The 17080-nt window shown below is 41.6% G+C and overlaps 1 protein-coding gene across 1 annotated transcript in view; it reads left to right on the forward strand.

Moving 5' to 3' along the window:
* FER1L6 (fer-1 like family member 6) overlaps positions 1–17080 on the forward strand; it is a 97108-nt gene that overhangs the window by 25243 nt on the left and 54785 nt on the right. Inside the window, exons 11-16 of the mRNA XM_054708378.1 lie at positions 1184–1292; positions 2000–2183; positions 6687–6807; positions 7401–7501; positions 11359–11449; positions 14680–14799. Of these exons, the coding sequence (XP_054564353.1) occupies positions 1184–1292; positions 2000–2183; positions 6687–6807; positions 7401–7501; positions 11359–11449; positions 14680–14799 (726 nt within the window). The remainder of the gene's footprint in view (positions 1–1183; positions 1293–1999; positions 2184–6686; positions 6808–7400; positions 7502–11358; positions 11450–14679; positions 14800–17080) is intronic.

The following is a 17080-nucleotide window of genomic DNA, read 5'->3' on the forward strand; positions in this document are numbered from 1 at the left end:
TAGACAGGACATCTTCCAGACATCATTCTGGACGTCCTTCCTGACGAAGCCGGGACCAGAAGGAAGCCAGCCCGAGGCCTGGGTGCTGTGGGCGGCCAGAGGAGGGAAGCAGCCCAGGTCCTGGGTGCCTACGGGCAGCCGGAGGAGGAAAGCCTGGGTCCCAAATGCCGGAAGGAAGCCGGTGCCGGCAGCAGGGGGAAGGAAGGCCTACTCTTGCACGAATTTTCGTGCATCGGGCCTCTAGTGTGTGTGTGTGTATGTGTGTGTGTGTGTGTATGTGTGTGTGTGTATGTATGTGTGTGTGTGTGTATATGTATATATATCATGGAATGTTACTTGGTTATAAAAAGGAATAAAATCTTATGACTTGTGACAACATGAATGGACCTAAAGGGTATTATGCTAAGTGGAATAAGTCAGAGAAAGACAAATACTATATGATTTCACTTATATGTGGAATCTAATGAACAAAATAAACAACATTAAAACAGACTCGAGAGCAGACTGATGGTTGCCAGAAGGGAGGGGAGTTGGGGAACTGGGTGAAAAAGGTAAAGGAATTAAAAAGTACAAATTAGCAGTTGCAAAATACCACAGGGATGTAAACTATAGTTAGTAATATTATAATAACTATATATGGTGCCAGGAGGGTACTAGACTGATGGGGGGATCACTTTGTAAATTATATAAATATCTAACCACTATGCTGTACACCTTAAACTAATCCTATATAATAAAAGTGTAGTATGGAGGTCATCTGGGAGTTCAACCAGGGGCAGGGCCAGCCGGGGGAAGGGAAGGAGGCCCCAGCTGGCAGCCTCTAGGGATCCTACCAGTACATGAATTTTGTGCACTGGGCCTCTAGTATAAAATAATATTGAATGTCAACTGTAATTGAAAAATTATAAAAATAAATAGATAAATATCCTAAAAAGGACATTTTTGTTGTAAGGTACAAGCTCTGAAGGTTGAGACTACATTCTAGATAAATGATTGAATTTGGATGTGCAATTTGCAGGTCCCGGTTCCTTCCTGTCTGATTAGTGGGGAAAGTATATGCCGTTTCAGGCTGACACTGAGACTCAAATGCCTATGAATTACCCTGGACCAGGTTAGCATCAGCTTCCTAATGATAAAATATAAGGAATCAGGCCTATCTCATATATACTTTTTCTTTCTATAGATTGTACCAGAAAAATACGAGGAATTTTTACTCTTCGGAGCATTTTTTGAAGCCACCATGATTGACCGGAAGATTGGAGATAAACCCATTAGCTTTGAAGTTTCTATTGGTAAGTGGGGCCAAGCACAGTGCCTGGCACATGACATGGGCTGTACAACCATTTCTTGAGAAAACAATTAAAAATTCCTTGTTTGCGTAAAAATTCTTGTGTTTCTACATAAGGGATAGATTTATTTTCATACTTTAAAAAACATATTAAGAGTACAGTTTGGATTCATACAGATTTGGGTTACTAAACCTGGCTCCATTATACTAGGCTCACTTAATTTCTCTGGGTCTCAGTTTCTTCATCTATAAAATAGGAATAATGATAACTTCTCATAGAGCTGTTTCAAGGGTCTAATGGATCATGCAGGCATAGTGCCATGCAGATAGTGGTGCTGTTATTATAACTCCTAGCAATCTTTCTGGGCTCATGCACATCTGGAAAAACTATTGCAAGAAAGGATATTCCATCAGAGAAGGTCTTAATTCACATTTGGAAATCTCTGTTTCAAAGAAAGAAACGGAGATGGAATCCAGTTAATTTGTAACTTAAGTAGTTTTTACAAATGAAGACATAACATGGATATAGATGATGGCTTATTGTCATTGTCAGTCTTATTTCTTTGGTCTGACCATGCTCTTCCCACCTTCATACTGAGATCTTATTTCCCTACCCTGGGAGGACATGAACTTGGATCGCTTATGTCAAGCTGCCTGATTCTGCTTCTTGACTGACACCTGGCCCCTCTCCCCTTGCTACTGCCTCTGCAGGTAATTTTGGGAACTTGATTGATGGAGGCTCCCATCACGGGAGTAAGAAGAAGTCAGCTGAATCAGCTGAGGAGGACACCCTTCCGCTGCTGCAAGAAGGAGAAAGGGACACAGCACAGGAGGTTGCCATCCCGATGGTCTCCACCACTCACCCAGAGAAGCCACTCGTGACAGAAGGAAACAGGTAGGAGATGGCAGAAGCAACAGTTTCTGACAGTGGGAGTCTGACCAATTTCTGGGACTGTTAGTTTCAGTTCTTCCCTAAAACCAGAAACATTATTATTATTGTTAATCTTAGTTATGGGAGCAAGCATATGTCAGGCCACCATGGTAAGTGCCACTCTCCTGAATCCTTAGTTACATGTCAACAACTCTCCAAATGACACATCCAGGTAATTCACTTAAGGGCAGAGCAATGATGATGATTATTATGATCAGATCTGAAGTTCCCTTTATTCTAGAACTTTGATGCACAACAGGTAGGAAGGCCAGAATTTAAAAATTCAATCCAAACCGTATTAACAGTTATATTCATCTGAGTTATGTGCTATTATGCAAACTCAATTTAGTGGCATTAGTAAATACATCATTTCTTATTTTACTTTGACACAGTCCAACTGAAGAACTCAAAAAACGATTGTTAGCCACTAGAAAAGACTGTCAGAAAACAGCCGGCACCTACATGTACCCTTACTGATCTCGAACCCATGTAAAATCTCAACATGCAAAGTGAAGTAAAATTATAGAATTTGGTTTTAAGAAAGTGGTTCAAGCACCAACCAAGGGATTGATGAGAATAAGGGAAAGCCACACATAGTGAGAGACCTCTGTGTTCTGAGCCTTGTGCCGTGAATGAAAACTTCATGATCTGCAGGGACTCTCACAAGAGCACATTGCTCTTCTCGTTTACATGCAAGGAGATTGGACCACATCACCAGAGCTCTTCACCCTCTGCTCTTCTCCATCTGGACTCTCTCTCTGGGCACGGACCCATGGGTCACTGACCACTATTAGGAGAACCAGGATTCAATCTATTTCCCCAGGCAGCCTTCTTTCCTGGCACCGATCCAAACCGATCCCCTTGAGCATCCCATAGATTATTCACCAGGCTCATGGTCTATGCAGCCAATGTTGCTTCTCTTCCCATCTTTCCAGTCTCATAGACTGGTCCTACCATCCTCTGGGTCCTTCTAACCACAAAATTGTCATTCTCTTTTTCCTTCCTACCCACATCCAATCAGCAATAAAGTATGATCAATTCTAGTTCTTAAGTATTTCCTATATCTGTTGCCATTTCTTAATTCAGAGAGTTGGCATCTTCATCTGCATTATTTAAAAACCATTACCTGGCTTAAATGTTCTTCAAGAAACTTACCAAACTATCTATCTGAACCAGTGACTCCCCAATTGGCATCATCCATGGGCGGCCGGTGGCTTTCAGGATTAATTTCAGAAGCCATAACTTGGTTATTCAATGCCCATCTACTTCTCTGCCAACATCTTCAGTCACTTCCCAAACTCCACGTTTTCTCCAGCCACACAATGGCCCTGGCAGTTCCCCAAACTGCTGCTTCTCGTCTTTCTAAACACACTCTTCCCTTTGCCAGGCAACAAATCCCCTCTTCAGAACTGCTGGCTCCCATTAATCTTCAAGACAAAGACCAAGTTCCCTTTCCTGAACCCCAAGTCTGATTTGGACTTGACACTCACCTCCTCCAAGCACTGATGACACCGCATGAAGACATGTTCACTTGTCTGTGTCCCCGTTAGACTGTGAGCACGCTGAGGCAGGGCCTGTGCTATTCCCCTGTGTTTCTGCTCCTCTCTGTGCCTGGCACATATAGATGCTCATAACTGTTTCCAAACGAGTTAAGGAGTTGCTATAACTGGGTTGGGCATAGAGTATTATGGAAGCAGAGAGAGCGGGGAGGGTGACTACTCTGCCTAGGGAGGAATTGAAGAGTTGGAAAGGTCACAGAAAAGGTGACATCCTAAAGAATGAGAAGGGGCTTAAGAAATGGAGAGAGAGAGTTTGGAAAAAAGTAGGAAGGAGTAAGTGAAAATAATCTTAATTGTTGTCCTCTCCCTTTTGAGCATGCCCCATGTTTTCTAAATCCTGTCCCTCTCATGGGGCCATCTCCCCCTCCCATGGACCATCTTACCCCTTCCCATAGACCAGTGGTCAGCAAACTCATTAGTCAACAGAGTCAAATATTAACAGTACAATGATTGAAATTTCTTTTGAGAGCCAAATTTTTTAAACTTAAACTTCTTCTAACACCACTTCTTCAAAATAGACTCGCCCAGGCCGTGGTATTTTGTGAAAGAGCCACACTCAGGGGGCCAAAGAGCCACATGTGGCTTGCGAGCCACAGTTTGCCGACCACCGCCATAGACCATCTTCTTTGGGGCCTTTTTTGGGCTCTCTGGCAGCCATACTTGGCTGTCCATCCTCCTTTACACACACCATAAAGAACCCCAAATTTCCCAGTCCCGTAATAGCTTCTCTGTCCATTTTTAAAACTGAGGACATCAATGAGTGGATCCTGTAACGGGATCTAAAGCTCTTCTCTGAAACTAACCAGAAGTATTCTCCATTCTTTCACTGGGACCAGGTGGTGAGAACATCCCTTACCTTGTTGGACTAGCCTGTTGTTGACTATTGGGGACAATGTCAGGGGATATAGTGTGGGAAGGTTAGGGAGGAGATGGTCTAAAGGCAACCTTGGATGGACCTTATATTAGTCTGAGCAGCTGGCTCGAGGAGACCGAAATAAGTCACGCTAGTGTTTGGGGCCTTTCTGTATGTTTCTCAGTCACTATATTGAGGTTCTGTCCACAGAGTGGCACGCTAAGGTGGCAGCAACTGAATTGGAAGATCCTGTGTCTATAATAGACCCCTGCACGCATGTGCACACACATACACACAATTTATTTGTCTGTTGCCTTCATTAAAATACCATCTTAAAAGGGGTGGTTCAGCATAGCACTTAAAATGCCACCGTGTGTTTGTTCTGGGCCTTCCAGTTTTGCAAAACACATGCATTCACATGAATTTATGTATTGGGCTGGAGCTCGGCAATGCGTTTGGAGCACAGACACCTAATGATGGGTCACCATTTGATTCTCGGATTCCAGGCCTACCCTTGACCAAAGTCACAAGGCTGATCGTGTGTCAGGGCAGTCATTCAAACTGGCAGCCTTCTCTTTCCACTGGCGACGTGGTGCCCTCCCATCTGCTGTCCTCCATCTGCACTGTAATTTACCTGAGAAACCTAGACCCAGTGAGACCAGGAGGACCCTGGGAGCCAAAGAGACAAAGGCCTTGAACATCATTAGCACAAAATAATCCAAACCAAAGAAACCTGGAACAAAGCACAACATTGAGAGGGAATTTATTCAGCGGCAGGATTCTCAGTGTGATAATTTTAAAAAGACATACAAGCAGTTTCGTTCTAACCTCTTTAGTTTTTTTTTGTTTTCTTGCTGTAATAACAACCTGAGTTTCTGCCAAGAATTTATTTGGCTTCTCTTATAAATGGGCACCTGCTGGTTTATTTTCTACAGAACAAACCACGGGGCATGATCTCCAAAAGAAATTCGGGTTGGAGAGCTAAAAAGAACAATCATGCATTCCTTCAGGCTAAAGTTCTCTTTAGCTTTTTGGGATGGAAACATCTCTCTCGCCCTCCCCCCTTCCTCCCCCCCCCGCCCCCACCATAAACATGTCATTCCAAACAGGCTGACCTGTCTGTCCCACCATACCCATTTCAAGACATTTGCTTTGACCTTCCTTCCACATTTCTTTTTTTACACAGACCTGGGGTTTATGGGAAAATTACAAGGAGGTTGGGGGGAAAACTAGTTACAAATATAGCTGTCATGAGGAAACTTTTTGCTGCAGCTTCTCCCACCTCACCTGCCTACATTCCCTTTCCTTCCCTTCTTAGGAACTGAAATTTACAAATTCGTTCCTTCTTTCCTGTCTGCAGTCTCATCCTGTTAACTGTCTTTTCCTCCTCACATTTAAGCATACTCCACTGTCCCCCTCAAAATTCTCTTTGGCACTATATTTCCCCTTCTAGGTACTTTGACATCCCTCTTGTCCCTTCTTAGCCAAGTGAGTCACCTACATCATTAGCACTAATGCCTGGTAACAATAAATATTGGATGGATGGATGGGTGGATGGGTGGATGGCAGGGAAGCCATGTGATACTGAAGTTTAGTTTGAGGCATATGCTTTTATCCTCATTAATAGTATTACCCTCTTACATTTCTCTAGCAGTTTCAAAATACATTTATATCTGTTATCTCAAATGATCCTTACACAGTGCCTAGCTTATAGACATTAAAGGGAAAATGTCCATTTTCCCCCTTCTTTCCTCTCTCAATTTAAAACCTTCCTCCTTGAAGAAGTCTTGCTTGATAAATTCTGCCCTCTGTTGATCATTTCCAGTTTTGCCCTGAGTCTGATAGCAGTAGCTATTAGTACCTCCCCTCTCCTCAGCCACATCACTGTTCATTGTTCATTAGTCCCCAAGTATAGGCTAAGGATGGAATTAATACTTTGATAGTTTTGTCACCACCCCTCGCCCACCCCACATAGAACATACAAAACATGAACCTGTGGCTGGAATTGCCTGAAAACACTTGATTGCCAACTTACGTCCTAATATGTTTTCACAGAAATTACAACTACTTGCCATTTGAGGCCAAGAAGCCCTGTGTCTACTTCATCAGTTCCTGGGGAGACCAGACGTTTAGGCTGTACTGGTCCAACATGCTGGAGAAAATGGCGGACCTGCTGGTAGGTGACTAACAGGCCATGGACTTGATCATTGGGAACCTGGAGGCCAAAGGATTTTTTATCCACCCAGTAGAAGGTCTTGACCTCAGTTTAAATATAAATAAATAAATTGAAGTTGTTGCATTTGGAGGACACATGGCCCCTCTTACCACATGGACCCAGAGGAATAAGAATACATTTTGCAAAATCCCTGGACTTTAAATTAAAGTATCTGAATTCAGATCCCTGCTCTGCTTCTTATTGGTGTAGGGCCTATGGTAGGCTGTTTTCCTAATCTCCAAAGAGCAGGGGATTGACAGTTCTCCCACAAAATTAATAGATCCTGGTTTCAACTACTGTAAAAGCCCAAGTCCCTAACATGGTGGAAGGTTTCCTACAAGATCAGCCCGAATCCAGTTAAGAAAAGGAAAATTAAGAGTCAGCATGCAGTAGTACTTTCCAGTTCAGATACAAGAAAACAGGGGAAATCTTCCTTCATATCTAAAACAAACAAAAAATAGCTATATATTATTTCTGGGGTGTTACAATCAATATCTCCACTACAGTGTCTCATTCTCACCTCTCATTTCTCCACCTCTGTGGTTTGTTTTCAGGAAGAAAGTATAGAAGAAGTGAAAGAATTGATCAAGATTTCAGAGGAAGCACCAGAGGAGAAAATGAAGACGGTGCTCAATGACTTCATCAGTCAAAGCAGGTACCAGCTGGCATGTGGGGGGCTGAGCGTATATGGAATCAGCTTTTAATTATCTTAGAAAGTAGTCCATTTGCATGCATTCAGATGGGCATTTCAGAATTTTCCATCCATCTTTATTTTGTTCAGTAATTTAGCTGGCACAAGTGGGATTACTGTTGCTTCCTGAAACATTAACAACTAAAACCTAAAGCAAAGGGGGAAAGAAAAGAGAAGATAAAAGAGACTTACTGCTGAAACTCTTTATGAAACAAGAAAAAATGCCAGCAGTGTCCTGGCAAGGTGGCTCAGTCAGTTGGAGTGTTGTCCCGTTGTCCTGTACACCAAAAAAAAAGTTGTGGGCTTGATCCCTGGTCGCCCTAGCTGGTTTGGCTCAGTGGATAGAGTATAGGCCTACGGACTGAAGGGTCCCAGGTTCAATTCAGGTCAAGGGCACATGCCTGGGTTGCAGGCTCGATCCCCAGTAGGGGGCATGAAGGAGGTGGCCGATCAATGATTCTCTCTTATCATTGATGTTTCTCTCTCTCTCCCTCTCCCTTCCTCTCTGAAATCAATAAAAATATATTAAAAAAAGAAAAATGCCAGCAGTGGTAGTGCCCAACATGGTTTTTTTGCATTTGGTAAACACTCAACAATTATATTGACAATGAGATGGATAAGTTCTCTTAAATATTATTTAATAGAATTCATCATATAACACATTAATAGGAACCAATTAATGACTCTTTTTGCAAGAGATGAATAATACAGTGATTCAAAAATAGGGTATCAGTTACTTATTACCGAATAACCAATAACCCTCAAATTTAATGACTTAACACAGTATTTATTATCTCTGTTCATAGACTCAGTTCTGTTGGCCATGAGTCCAGGTGTGGCTTAGCTGGGTCCTTTGCTTAGAGCCTCTCACAGACTGCAGTCAAGGCACTGACTGGGTCATCTCAAGGCTCATCCGGAAAGGGTTTGCTTCCAAGATCGCTCAGCTGGTTATTTGCAGAATTCAGTTCTCGGACTGTTGGGTTGAGGACTTCAGTTCCTGTGTAGTGATTGGTTAGAAATCAGCCTCAATTCCTCACCACTTGGGCCTCTCCACCAGCTCTCAGTACATGACAGCTGACTTCATCAGAGTGAGCCAGCGAAGAGTCAGAGAGCACGTGCCAGCAAGATGGAAGTCACGGTCTTCTCAGACCCAAACTTGGAAATGCCATCCCATCACACTCTTGCTGTATTCTATTATGAACAAGTCACTGGGTCCAGTGCACATTCTATGGGAGGGGATTACACAATGACAAGAATAGGAGATGGAGATCTTTGGGGGTCATGTTAGATCTGTCTACTACACAAGGACGCACTTGGACTAACTCTTGAAATTAAGTCAGGAGTGGAGCAAAGATGAGAATCTGTCATAATGGAATTAATAGAAAAGGGGTGGCTATTCAGTTGCTGGAAGACAAAAATGAGTAGTAGATAGGGGATAGCGACATTCTGGTATTCTGTTTGATAAGTTCTGGCTTTCCTAATCTCCCAACTACCCAAGCATTTTTACTTTAAAAGAAAGAAAAGAAAAAAATAAGTATGTAGTGTTTTTCTTTCTATTTTAATTTCTTTATTGTTTTTCATAGTAGAAGCAATATATATCAGTGCTACTCTTGCTGTGAGCTAAGTGCCACCTGCTATTCCTTTTAAGCATTATTTTTTAAATAAACAACTATTTTTAAAAAAACATTTTTATTGATTTTAGACAGAGAGGAAGGGAGGGATGAGAGAGAGGAGGGCAGAGAGAAACATTGATGTGAGAGAGAAACATGATCGACTGCCTCCTGTATGCCTGCTTACTGGGGATGGAGCCCACAACCCGGATATGTGCACTGACCAAGAATCAAATCAGCAACCTTTTGGCGCATAGGACGATGCTCAGCCAGCTGAGCAACAATGGCCAGGACTTCTTTTAAGCATCTTTAAAAAGCTTCATGATCTCATATTTCCAGAAACTGTGGCAAATTAATAGTTCAATAACTTTTCTGTATTGGGGGTTACTTGGGATGATAATCATTCCCCTTTCAATTTCATAATCAACTGAAAAAATATTCATGAGGGTTGGAATGAGATGAAAATGTTAGTTTTATATCTGGTAAACCTGGATTTGAGAAAGCAACTTGGACCTGAGGTCATGGTGGGCTTCTTGGTCCCCCAAACTCGTTCATGGTTGAGCAGCTGGTCTTTGGGCTTCCCTGAGGAGGGACAGACCATTTGCCATGTGGGTGAGAAGGCTGCCCACAGCCAGCAGCAGGCTGGGACTGAAAGACGAAGAATGAACAGAAACATGTGCTGTGGTCATTTACCCTGATTTTGATGAGGAAATAGTAATTTTCCCCCCTAAGAAGAAGGGAAAGAGATGAGAAGTCAGAACTGTCCTCCATATCTCCCTGGGCTGGTCCATCCTGGGAGGGGAGGGGAATGAAATTCCTAGTGCCTCTATGAAAGATAGACGTGTAAAAACAAGACTCCCTCTACAAAATATAACGCTTTTAATTTTTTTTTAAAGTAAAGAGAAAATGTAACTTGCCCGTACACCAAAGAGAGTTTTGGATGAGGCCTCCAATTGCCACAGGCAGAGCATGGGGAGATGTGGCATCTTAGACTTCCCCTTTTGTTTCTTTTTTCTTTTTTTATCATAGAAACACTACATGCTCATCTTACAGAAAAAGAAAATGCAGGGATGTATAAAGTAGACGTTTTCTCAATTATTTCTCCAATCCCACTCTCCAGAAAGGACTTGGAATTTGTCCTCCTGGATTTTCTCCTGTGCATTTGCAAACACACACATCCACAAAAATACTGTCCTTCTTCACAGATGATAGCACACACTTTGTTCAGCAGGCAGCCTTCTCACTCAACAATACATCACTGGCATCTTTCTGTAGCAGGACATAACATTCATCCTCAATATTCAATCCGTGATGCGTGTCAGAGGCAGTCCCTAATATTGAAGTTGTCACCATTGATTTGCTCCTATAAACAATGCCACAGCAAAGATTACTGCATAAATGCATTCTTACAAAAATTTTCAGTTATTGTTGAAGGATAGAAGTCTAGTGTAATTTTTGGATCAAATTATATAGACATTTAAATGTTGATTGGTGCTATTAAATCGCCTCTTGAACATTATAACAATTTACCTGCTCCTAGAATCATGGAGGGGAGTGATTCCATCTCCACAGCTTCACCAACCTTGTCTACTATCACATTTTTTAATAGATGAAAATGGTATTGCCTTTAGGTTATCGCTAATTGGACAATATCTCATTTTCCCAAGTCATATATATTTCTAAGCCATGTATATTTCTTCTTCCATTGCATTCATAATCTTTACCATTTTCCGATTGAACACATTTTTAACGTTATCCTTCAAAAGGTTGCTACTCAGTCCTTTGTACAATTTTTAAGATGTGAAGGCACATTGAAATATTGAGTCTAAGATATTTGCTTTGCAGACAATTTTCAGGGCCCTTTTTGGTGTGTGTTAAATTTGCTAGATGATGGAAAACTGCTTTATTTTGTGTTTTTTTTGTTATGAACTAGGACAGCAGTCACAATAGATATGTACTGGAAAAACTGGAAAAACCAGCATCTGTTCCCCATGTGAAGTCTGGGTATCACTTTTCCCAGATAAGAAAAAATTCTCATTTTGTTGCTTAGAAAAGTTAGTGCGTCATTGCTTAATCCTAAATGAAAAATCTTGGTTTTGTGGCTTCATTAACTTTATCATTGTATTATAGAAAGTATATTTGCAAATCTCTAGAATTATATAAATGGATTGTCACTAAGTAGGTTTCAAAATTCTTCTTCTTCTCTTTCAGTGCCTTTATCTCTGAGGCAGAAAAAAAGCCCAAGATGTTGAACCAAACTACTTTAGATAAGAAACGACTTACGCTCTGTTGGCAGGAGCTGGTATGTGAAAATCTATTTATACTTTGAAGAGAATTGAAACGTGCTTTAAAAATAAACCTCATGGATGAGGCATAGGTCATAGACTACCTGAGGATAAGGTTCTCAAGGTTATACATTTGCATTATATAAAGGCACAAGTGAACAGGGAATATATGGGTGAGTTGGAAAGGGACTAGCATTTATTGAATGTTTACAAGAATGAGCTAGGAGAACACCAGTTAGTCCTGCATCCTATTCTGATGGATTTCCTCTTGTTCATTTTCTTGATATTTATATTTTGTAAAAGACTGTAGATTCTTTCACTTGACCTTCTGTCTCACAAGCTGAGAGAGCAAAAACAAGAACAACAACAACAAAACAAATAACTAGTCTTCCTCTTCTTGGTTTCCTCCCATTAAGAACTGTGTTAAATGTTGTCAGCACTTCCTAAGTGGTGCATATGTACACAATGGAATATGATGTGGCCATAGAAAAGAAGGAAATCTTGTCATCTGCAACAATGTAGACGGACCTAGAGGGTATATGCTGAGTGAAATAAGTCAGACAGAGAAAGACAAATGCCAGATGATCTCGCTTATGTGTAGAATCTAAAAAACAAAATACATGAACAAGCAGAACAGAAACAGACCCATAGACACAGAGAACATTTTGATGGCTGCCAGAAGGGTTAGCAGGGTGGCTGAAAAAGGTGAAGGGGTTTAGAAGTACAAATTTGTAGTTGCAGAATAGTCACGGGGATGTCAAGTACACCGTAGGGACTATAGTTAATAATATTGTAATAACTATGTATGGTGGGTACTAGATTTATTGGAGTGGTCACTTCGTAAGTAAATGTCTAATTATGGGGTTGTACACCTGAAATTAGTATAAGATTGTATGTCAACTGTAATTTAAAATTAAAAAAATACTTTTTAGAAGATGTAAGCACTTCTTGAGAACAGGCTGTAGCTGGTACGCCTCTGTGTCCTGCAGAATGAGGGACGACTGAGAAATGCCAGGCCAAGTCAGACTCTGGCTTCTCTCACCTCCAAACTTCAGTTCCAGCAATGGCACCAAGGGACACTTTATATGAGGCCATGATAATCCTGCAAAGAACAATGACTCAGTGTTTGCCTGGCCAGTTATATTTTAGAGATGTGAGTGGGGCTCAGAAAGATTTAACGATTTTTTAAAGGTCACAGCTATTTCATCATTGTCTAGAGACTAAAACTCAAGTCTCAAAACTCCTGGTTCATCCTTCTTTCCAGCAAAATAAGTGAAGGTTTGTGTACTCATTTTCTGTACTCCCAGGGAGGCCAGGTCCTCACCGTACACAAGGTCGTCTTCCTGGCCCAGTTCTTCAGCTCCTCGAGCCACCCTTCCCTGTCTCCGCAATGTCCCCCACTGCCCACTGCCACTGCCCACTGCCCTGCTGTCTTCTCAGTGTCTGCCCTTCCTTGGCCTGAACAAGTCCATGATTTCAATGTCTCTGTAGTGGCCCAGCTCTACCTCCTCATCTCCAGACCTGTATTTCCAACCTCCTAGTGGACATGCCACTTGCTTATCTCACAGCACCGCAGACTCAATATACATACCTACTCAACCCATCATCTTACCACCTAAACTTGCTCCCCATCCTGCCAGCTACACTCATTGCTCCAGCCAGAAGCCTAAGAATCAACTTTGAATCCTTACCTCTCATCCTAAACAGCCAGTTCGACCCCAGGCCTTGTTGATTCTGCCCCTCAAAGACTCTGGAACTAACTCCACTTCTTCATCCCCAAACTCATTGCCTAAGCTGAGGGCCTTCATGTCTCTGGTCTAGACTATTGCAGTAGTTTTCCTTTAATCCATCTCCCTACCACAACCAGAATGGGCTTTCTAAAACACAAACCTGACTAGATCACTGTTGCTTAAAATAGTCACTGGAGATCTTAATCATTCATAAGACAAAGTCCAGATTTCTTTTACATGATGTACAGGGCTGTCTACTGTCTGGCTCCAACCTAGCACCCCAGACTTCTCTCCCATTACTCCCTTCCCATATATCTATGCTCCAGCAATTTTGAACCCTCAACGATTAGGTGACGTCATATGTAGTTGTTTCCTCTGTCTGAACCATCCCCTTTTTTCTTATCAAGTTATTGACTGGTTCATTCACTCCACAGATATTTAACCTACTATGTGCTGGGAACTCTGCCAGACACTGAGAATACCCAGTAAGAACAAGACAGAGGAGATCCCTGTCCTAGGGGAGTTTGCATTTTAGTGGAGAGGACAGATAAACAAGCAAACAATAGATAAATAAAAATGATAGGCGGTTACGATGATGAAGGAAATTTTAAAAGGCCATGTAATGTAGTGGTTGAGGCCAGAGAGGAAACCAGCTTTGCAGAGTCTCAGAGGAACATCTGAGCAAGAGGAAAGCCCAGCACACCAGTCCTGAGAAAGGAACCAAGCTTGGCATGTGTCCGGACCTCCTAAGGATCACTGTGCCTGGGGCAGGATGAGTGAACCACTATGGGAGGAAGTGGGGAGTAGGCAGGGCTAACTCACTCAGGGCCTGTTAAGCATTTGGGGTTTTTCCTTAAGCACATAAACGTGGGCTGAGCGAGTGAATCCAAGTAAACACTTTTGGGTGTTTCAATCACTCATGCTGAGTTCCTTGGTGGCATTTCTCAAATGATGCCACCTAGGTTTGGAAGCATCCACTAGGCCTCTAGGGAGAGGTGGTGAGAACAATAATCAAGGACTTGGACTCAGCTGGAAGTCAACCAGCTCTGCCTCTCAGAGCTGCATTACTCTATTTCCCCAGCTGTCAAATGGGAATAATAGTCCCTACCCTAGTCACTAAGGTGGCTATGGTTGCTATGAGGATTAACACAGCAGTCAGAACATTTCCCAGCACAGAGTAAGAGCTCAGTACATCTTAGCTGCTATTATTATAGTTGTTGTTAGTATCAGAAACCCTAGATTCAGGTCTTGTCTACCAGAGCTATGGGACCTTGACAGACTCTGACCTTTCTGGGCCTCAGTTTCTCATCTGTCAAAGGGAAGTGAGATGCTGTTCACTGCCTCCATACTCCTATGAAATTTTTACTAAATGAGCAGCACACTTAGTGGCAGGCCCTGAAATAGCCCCATGAGTGGCTCATTGTGGAGCTTATGAACACCTTCAGGATTCTCCTACAAGAGGGCAGTGCTTGTCCAGATTTCTAGAAAAATCTGCATTGATTCTTGTCTTGTTTTAGGATGCGATGGCCAAGAAGGCCAAAGGGATCATTCAGCAGCAGAAGAAAAAGTTATCACTTGATGAAATGATCCACGAAGCCCAAAATTTTGTGGAAAAAATCCGCTTTCTTGTGGACGAGGTAATCAACTCTAATAGCGAGCCTCATTAGGAAGATTCGACTGGGTGTTCTTCCAGTGAGGTCTGAATGTTGGATAACAATGAAAGAGCAATATTGTTCCTGAACTCTGCTGAGCTGAGCAGGCACTATTAGTTTAGGGGTGAAAAAGGAGATTTTAAAATTAAGCCAAACATCTATAGCTTTATTGATTTTTTTAAAAATGAAGCTTGAATATTCAGCAGAAGTAAAAAGCATGTTCCTTAATGGACTCAAGAAAAGTCAAAATTAGCACATGATCTTTGATAAGTTTTCAACAGAGGATCAAAACTCATGTTCAGTAAAGGTCAAGTCAGCTTCTCATTGTTAAGGTAGTCATAACCATTATCTTCTGATGACTTCTAGAATGATCTAAAAAGGCCATTATTATACATTTATTTGATCACTTTTATTATTTGAGTTATTTACAAGAATATATTCATATATTGCTTATATAATTAAAAATATGCCCCCAAAGAAACAAACACACTCTATATATATATAAAAGGCTAATATGCTAACTGTCCGTCCGGGTAATGATGTCACTTAGCAATGACCGGCTTCCTCTCCCTACTGACATCTAGCCTCCTTGCAGTTTCTTCAGCCCAGGCTTTATAGCCAGGTGGAAACATTTCACACTGTAACCAAATGTCTGTGAAGTGTTTTCCCGTGCCTCATCTCATTTGATCCTCACAGAAGTCCTGGAGTAGATAGATAGACTCGGTGAAATCCTATTTTCTTTTCATTAACCAAAAAACGGAGATTTAGAAAGCTTAGAAACTCAGCCTGACTGAAAAGAAGTAAGAACTGGTGGGCCTTGAAAATGACTTCAGGTTTTCTCACTGCACAGAATATAGTCAAACACTGCTGCAGTTAAATATTTTACCCTTTGTTCTCCCTGCGTGATCTACAATAATAATCTGCTTCGTGTTGATATTTACTGCTGTGTTGCTGACAATTACCTGAAAGAGAAGTTGGGGTGTTTCACTGGGCTGGAAAAAGTTTAGCTACATCAGAAAGCAGGTCTAATTAAGCTAGTTTATTCTATATCTATAAAAGGCTAAGTTGACTTGTGCATGCGCTATACATATAAAGCTCTCTCTGGCGCCAATCGCACGCATGTGTTTTGATCTGTCATTGTTGATCGTGAATTTGGTTGACACTTCTATTATAGAGAAAGGGCGAATAGTGATATTTAAAATATTTCTTCTAATTATTTTCCTTTCAATGTGCACAAATTCATGCACCGGGCCACTAGTAAATAAATAAAATAAAAATGCCCTCATGTTTGCTTCTGTCAGACATGAGTTTTTGTATGGGAAGGTTGCAGGAAGAAGCACAGATTTACTGCTTCTTTGGTTCTCAAAAGTTATATTTCTTGTTGCAAATCAATTATTCTCTGAAGGCATATTAAACAGTGAGACAGGCAGTCCTTTTAGTAGATGCAGGGATTTTAATAAACATCCAGAAAGTTCAAACCAGGCACCAGGGCCTCAGCTCTCTGATTGACCAATCCTGTGGCCAGGAAAGTGTCCACAGGGATGTTTGTTTCCATATCAAGAGAGAAGGGATACGTGATGAGGGTGCCAGGTATACAAGACCACTGGGGATTTCAAAATACAGAGCATCTGCTTCCAGCCCAGGAATGTTGAAGCCTCGTTTATGACAATATACTTCCCTTTTGTTTCCGAAGCTGCGTGGGTTCCGAAATGTACATTTCAGACACTCATAACACAATGGGCCTCTTGATGAGGAATTCTGCAGTTCCTCCATTAAATAGCTCAATTCTAAAGTCTAATTTTCTGTGTAGTTCAGACAAGTTTCTCCTGAATAACCACTTCACATGGAGCTAAAATGCTTGCGATCATAGTTTAGGCCCAAAGTCCCTGTGGAACTGTTTTCCCTTCCGAGAGTAAATGGAAAGACATTCATGGAGTTTTGTTTTTTTATTTCAAGACTCTGGAAATGTTACCTGGTTCTTAGGAGACCCAGTGCTTGAAGCTAAATCACTATTACAAGACTGAAAAAAAAAAAATCCATGGGAAGGTGTAGAAAATGTTTGTTCAGCCGATGGAGAAAAGCAGGCCACTAAAGATGCCAAATCTTTGGTCCAATTTGTATTTCCTTCAAGCACAGTGAGCAGTTTGGCAGATGGGTTTACCTTATTGCTAATTCGTGACCTAAAGCTTCCTTTTTTCAAAGAAGGTACACTTACACTTGCTTGATTGCAGAGACGTTTTAAGTACCTGGGTGGGTTAAGTCACAG

Source organism: Eptesicus fuscus, chromosome 19, assembly GCF_027574615.1.
Source record: "Eptesicus fuscus isolate TK198812 chromosome 19, DD_ASM_mEF_20220401, whole genome shotgun sequence".
NCBI lineage: Eukaryota > Metazoa > Chordata > Mammalia > Chiroptera > Vespertilionidae > Eptesicus > Eptesicus fuscus.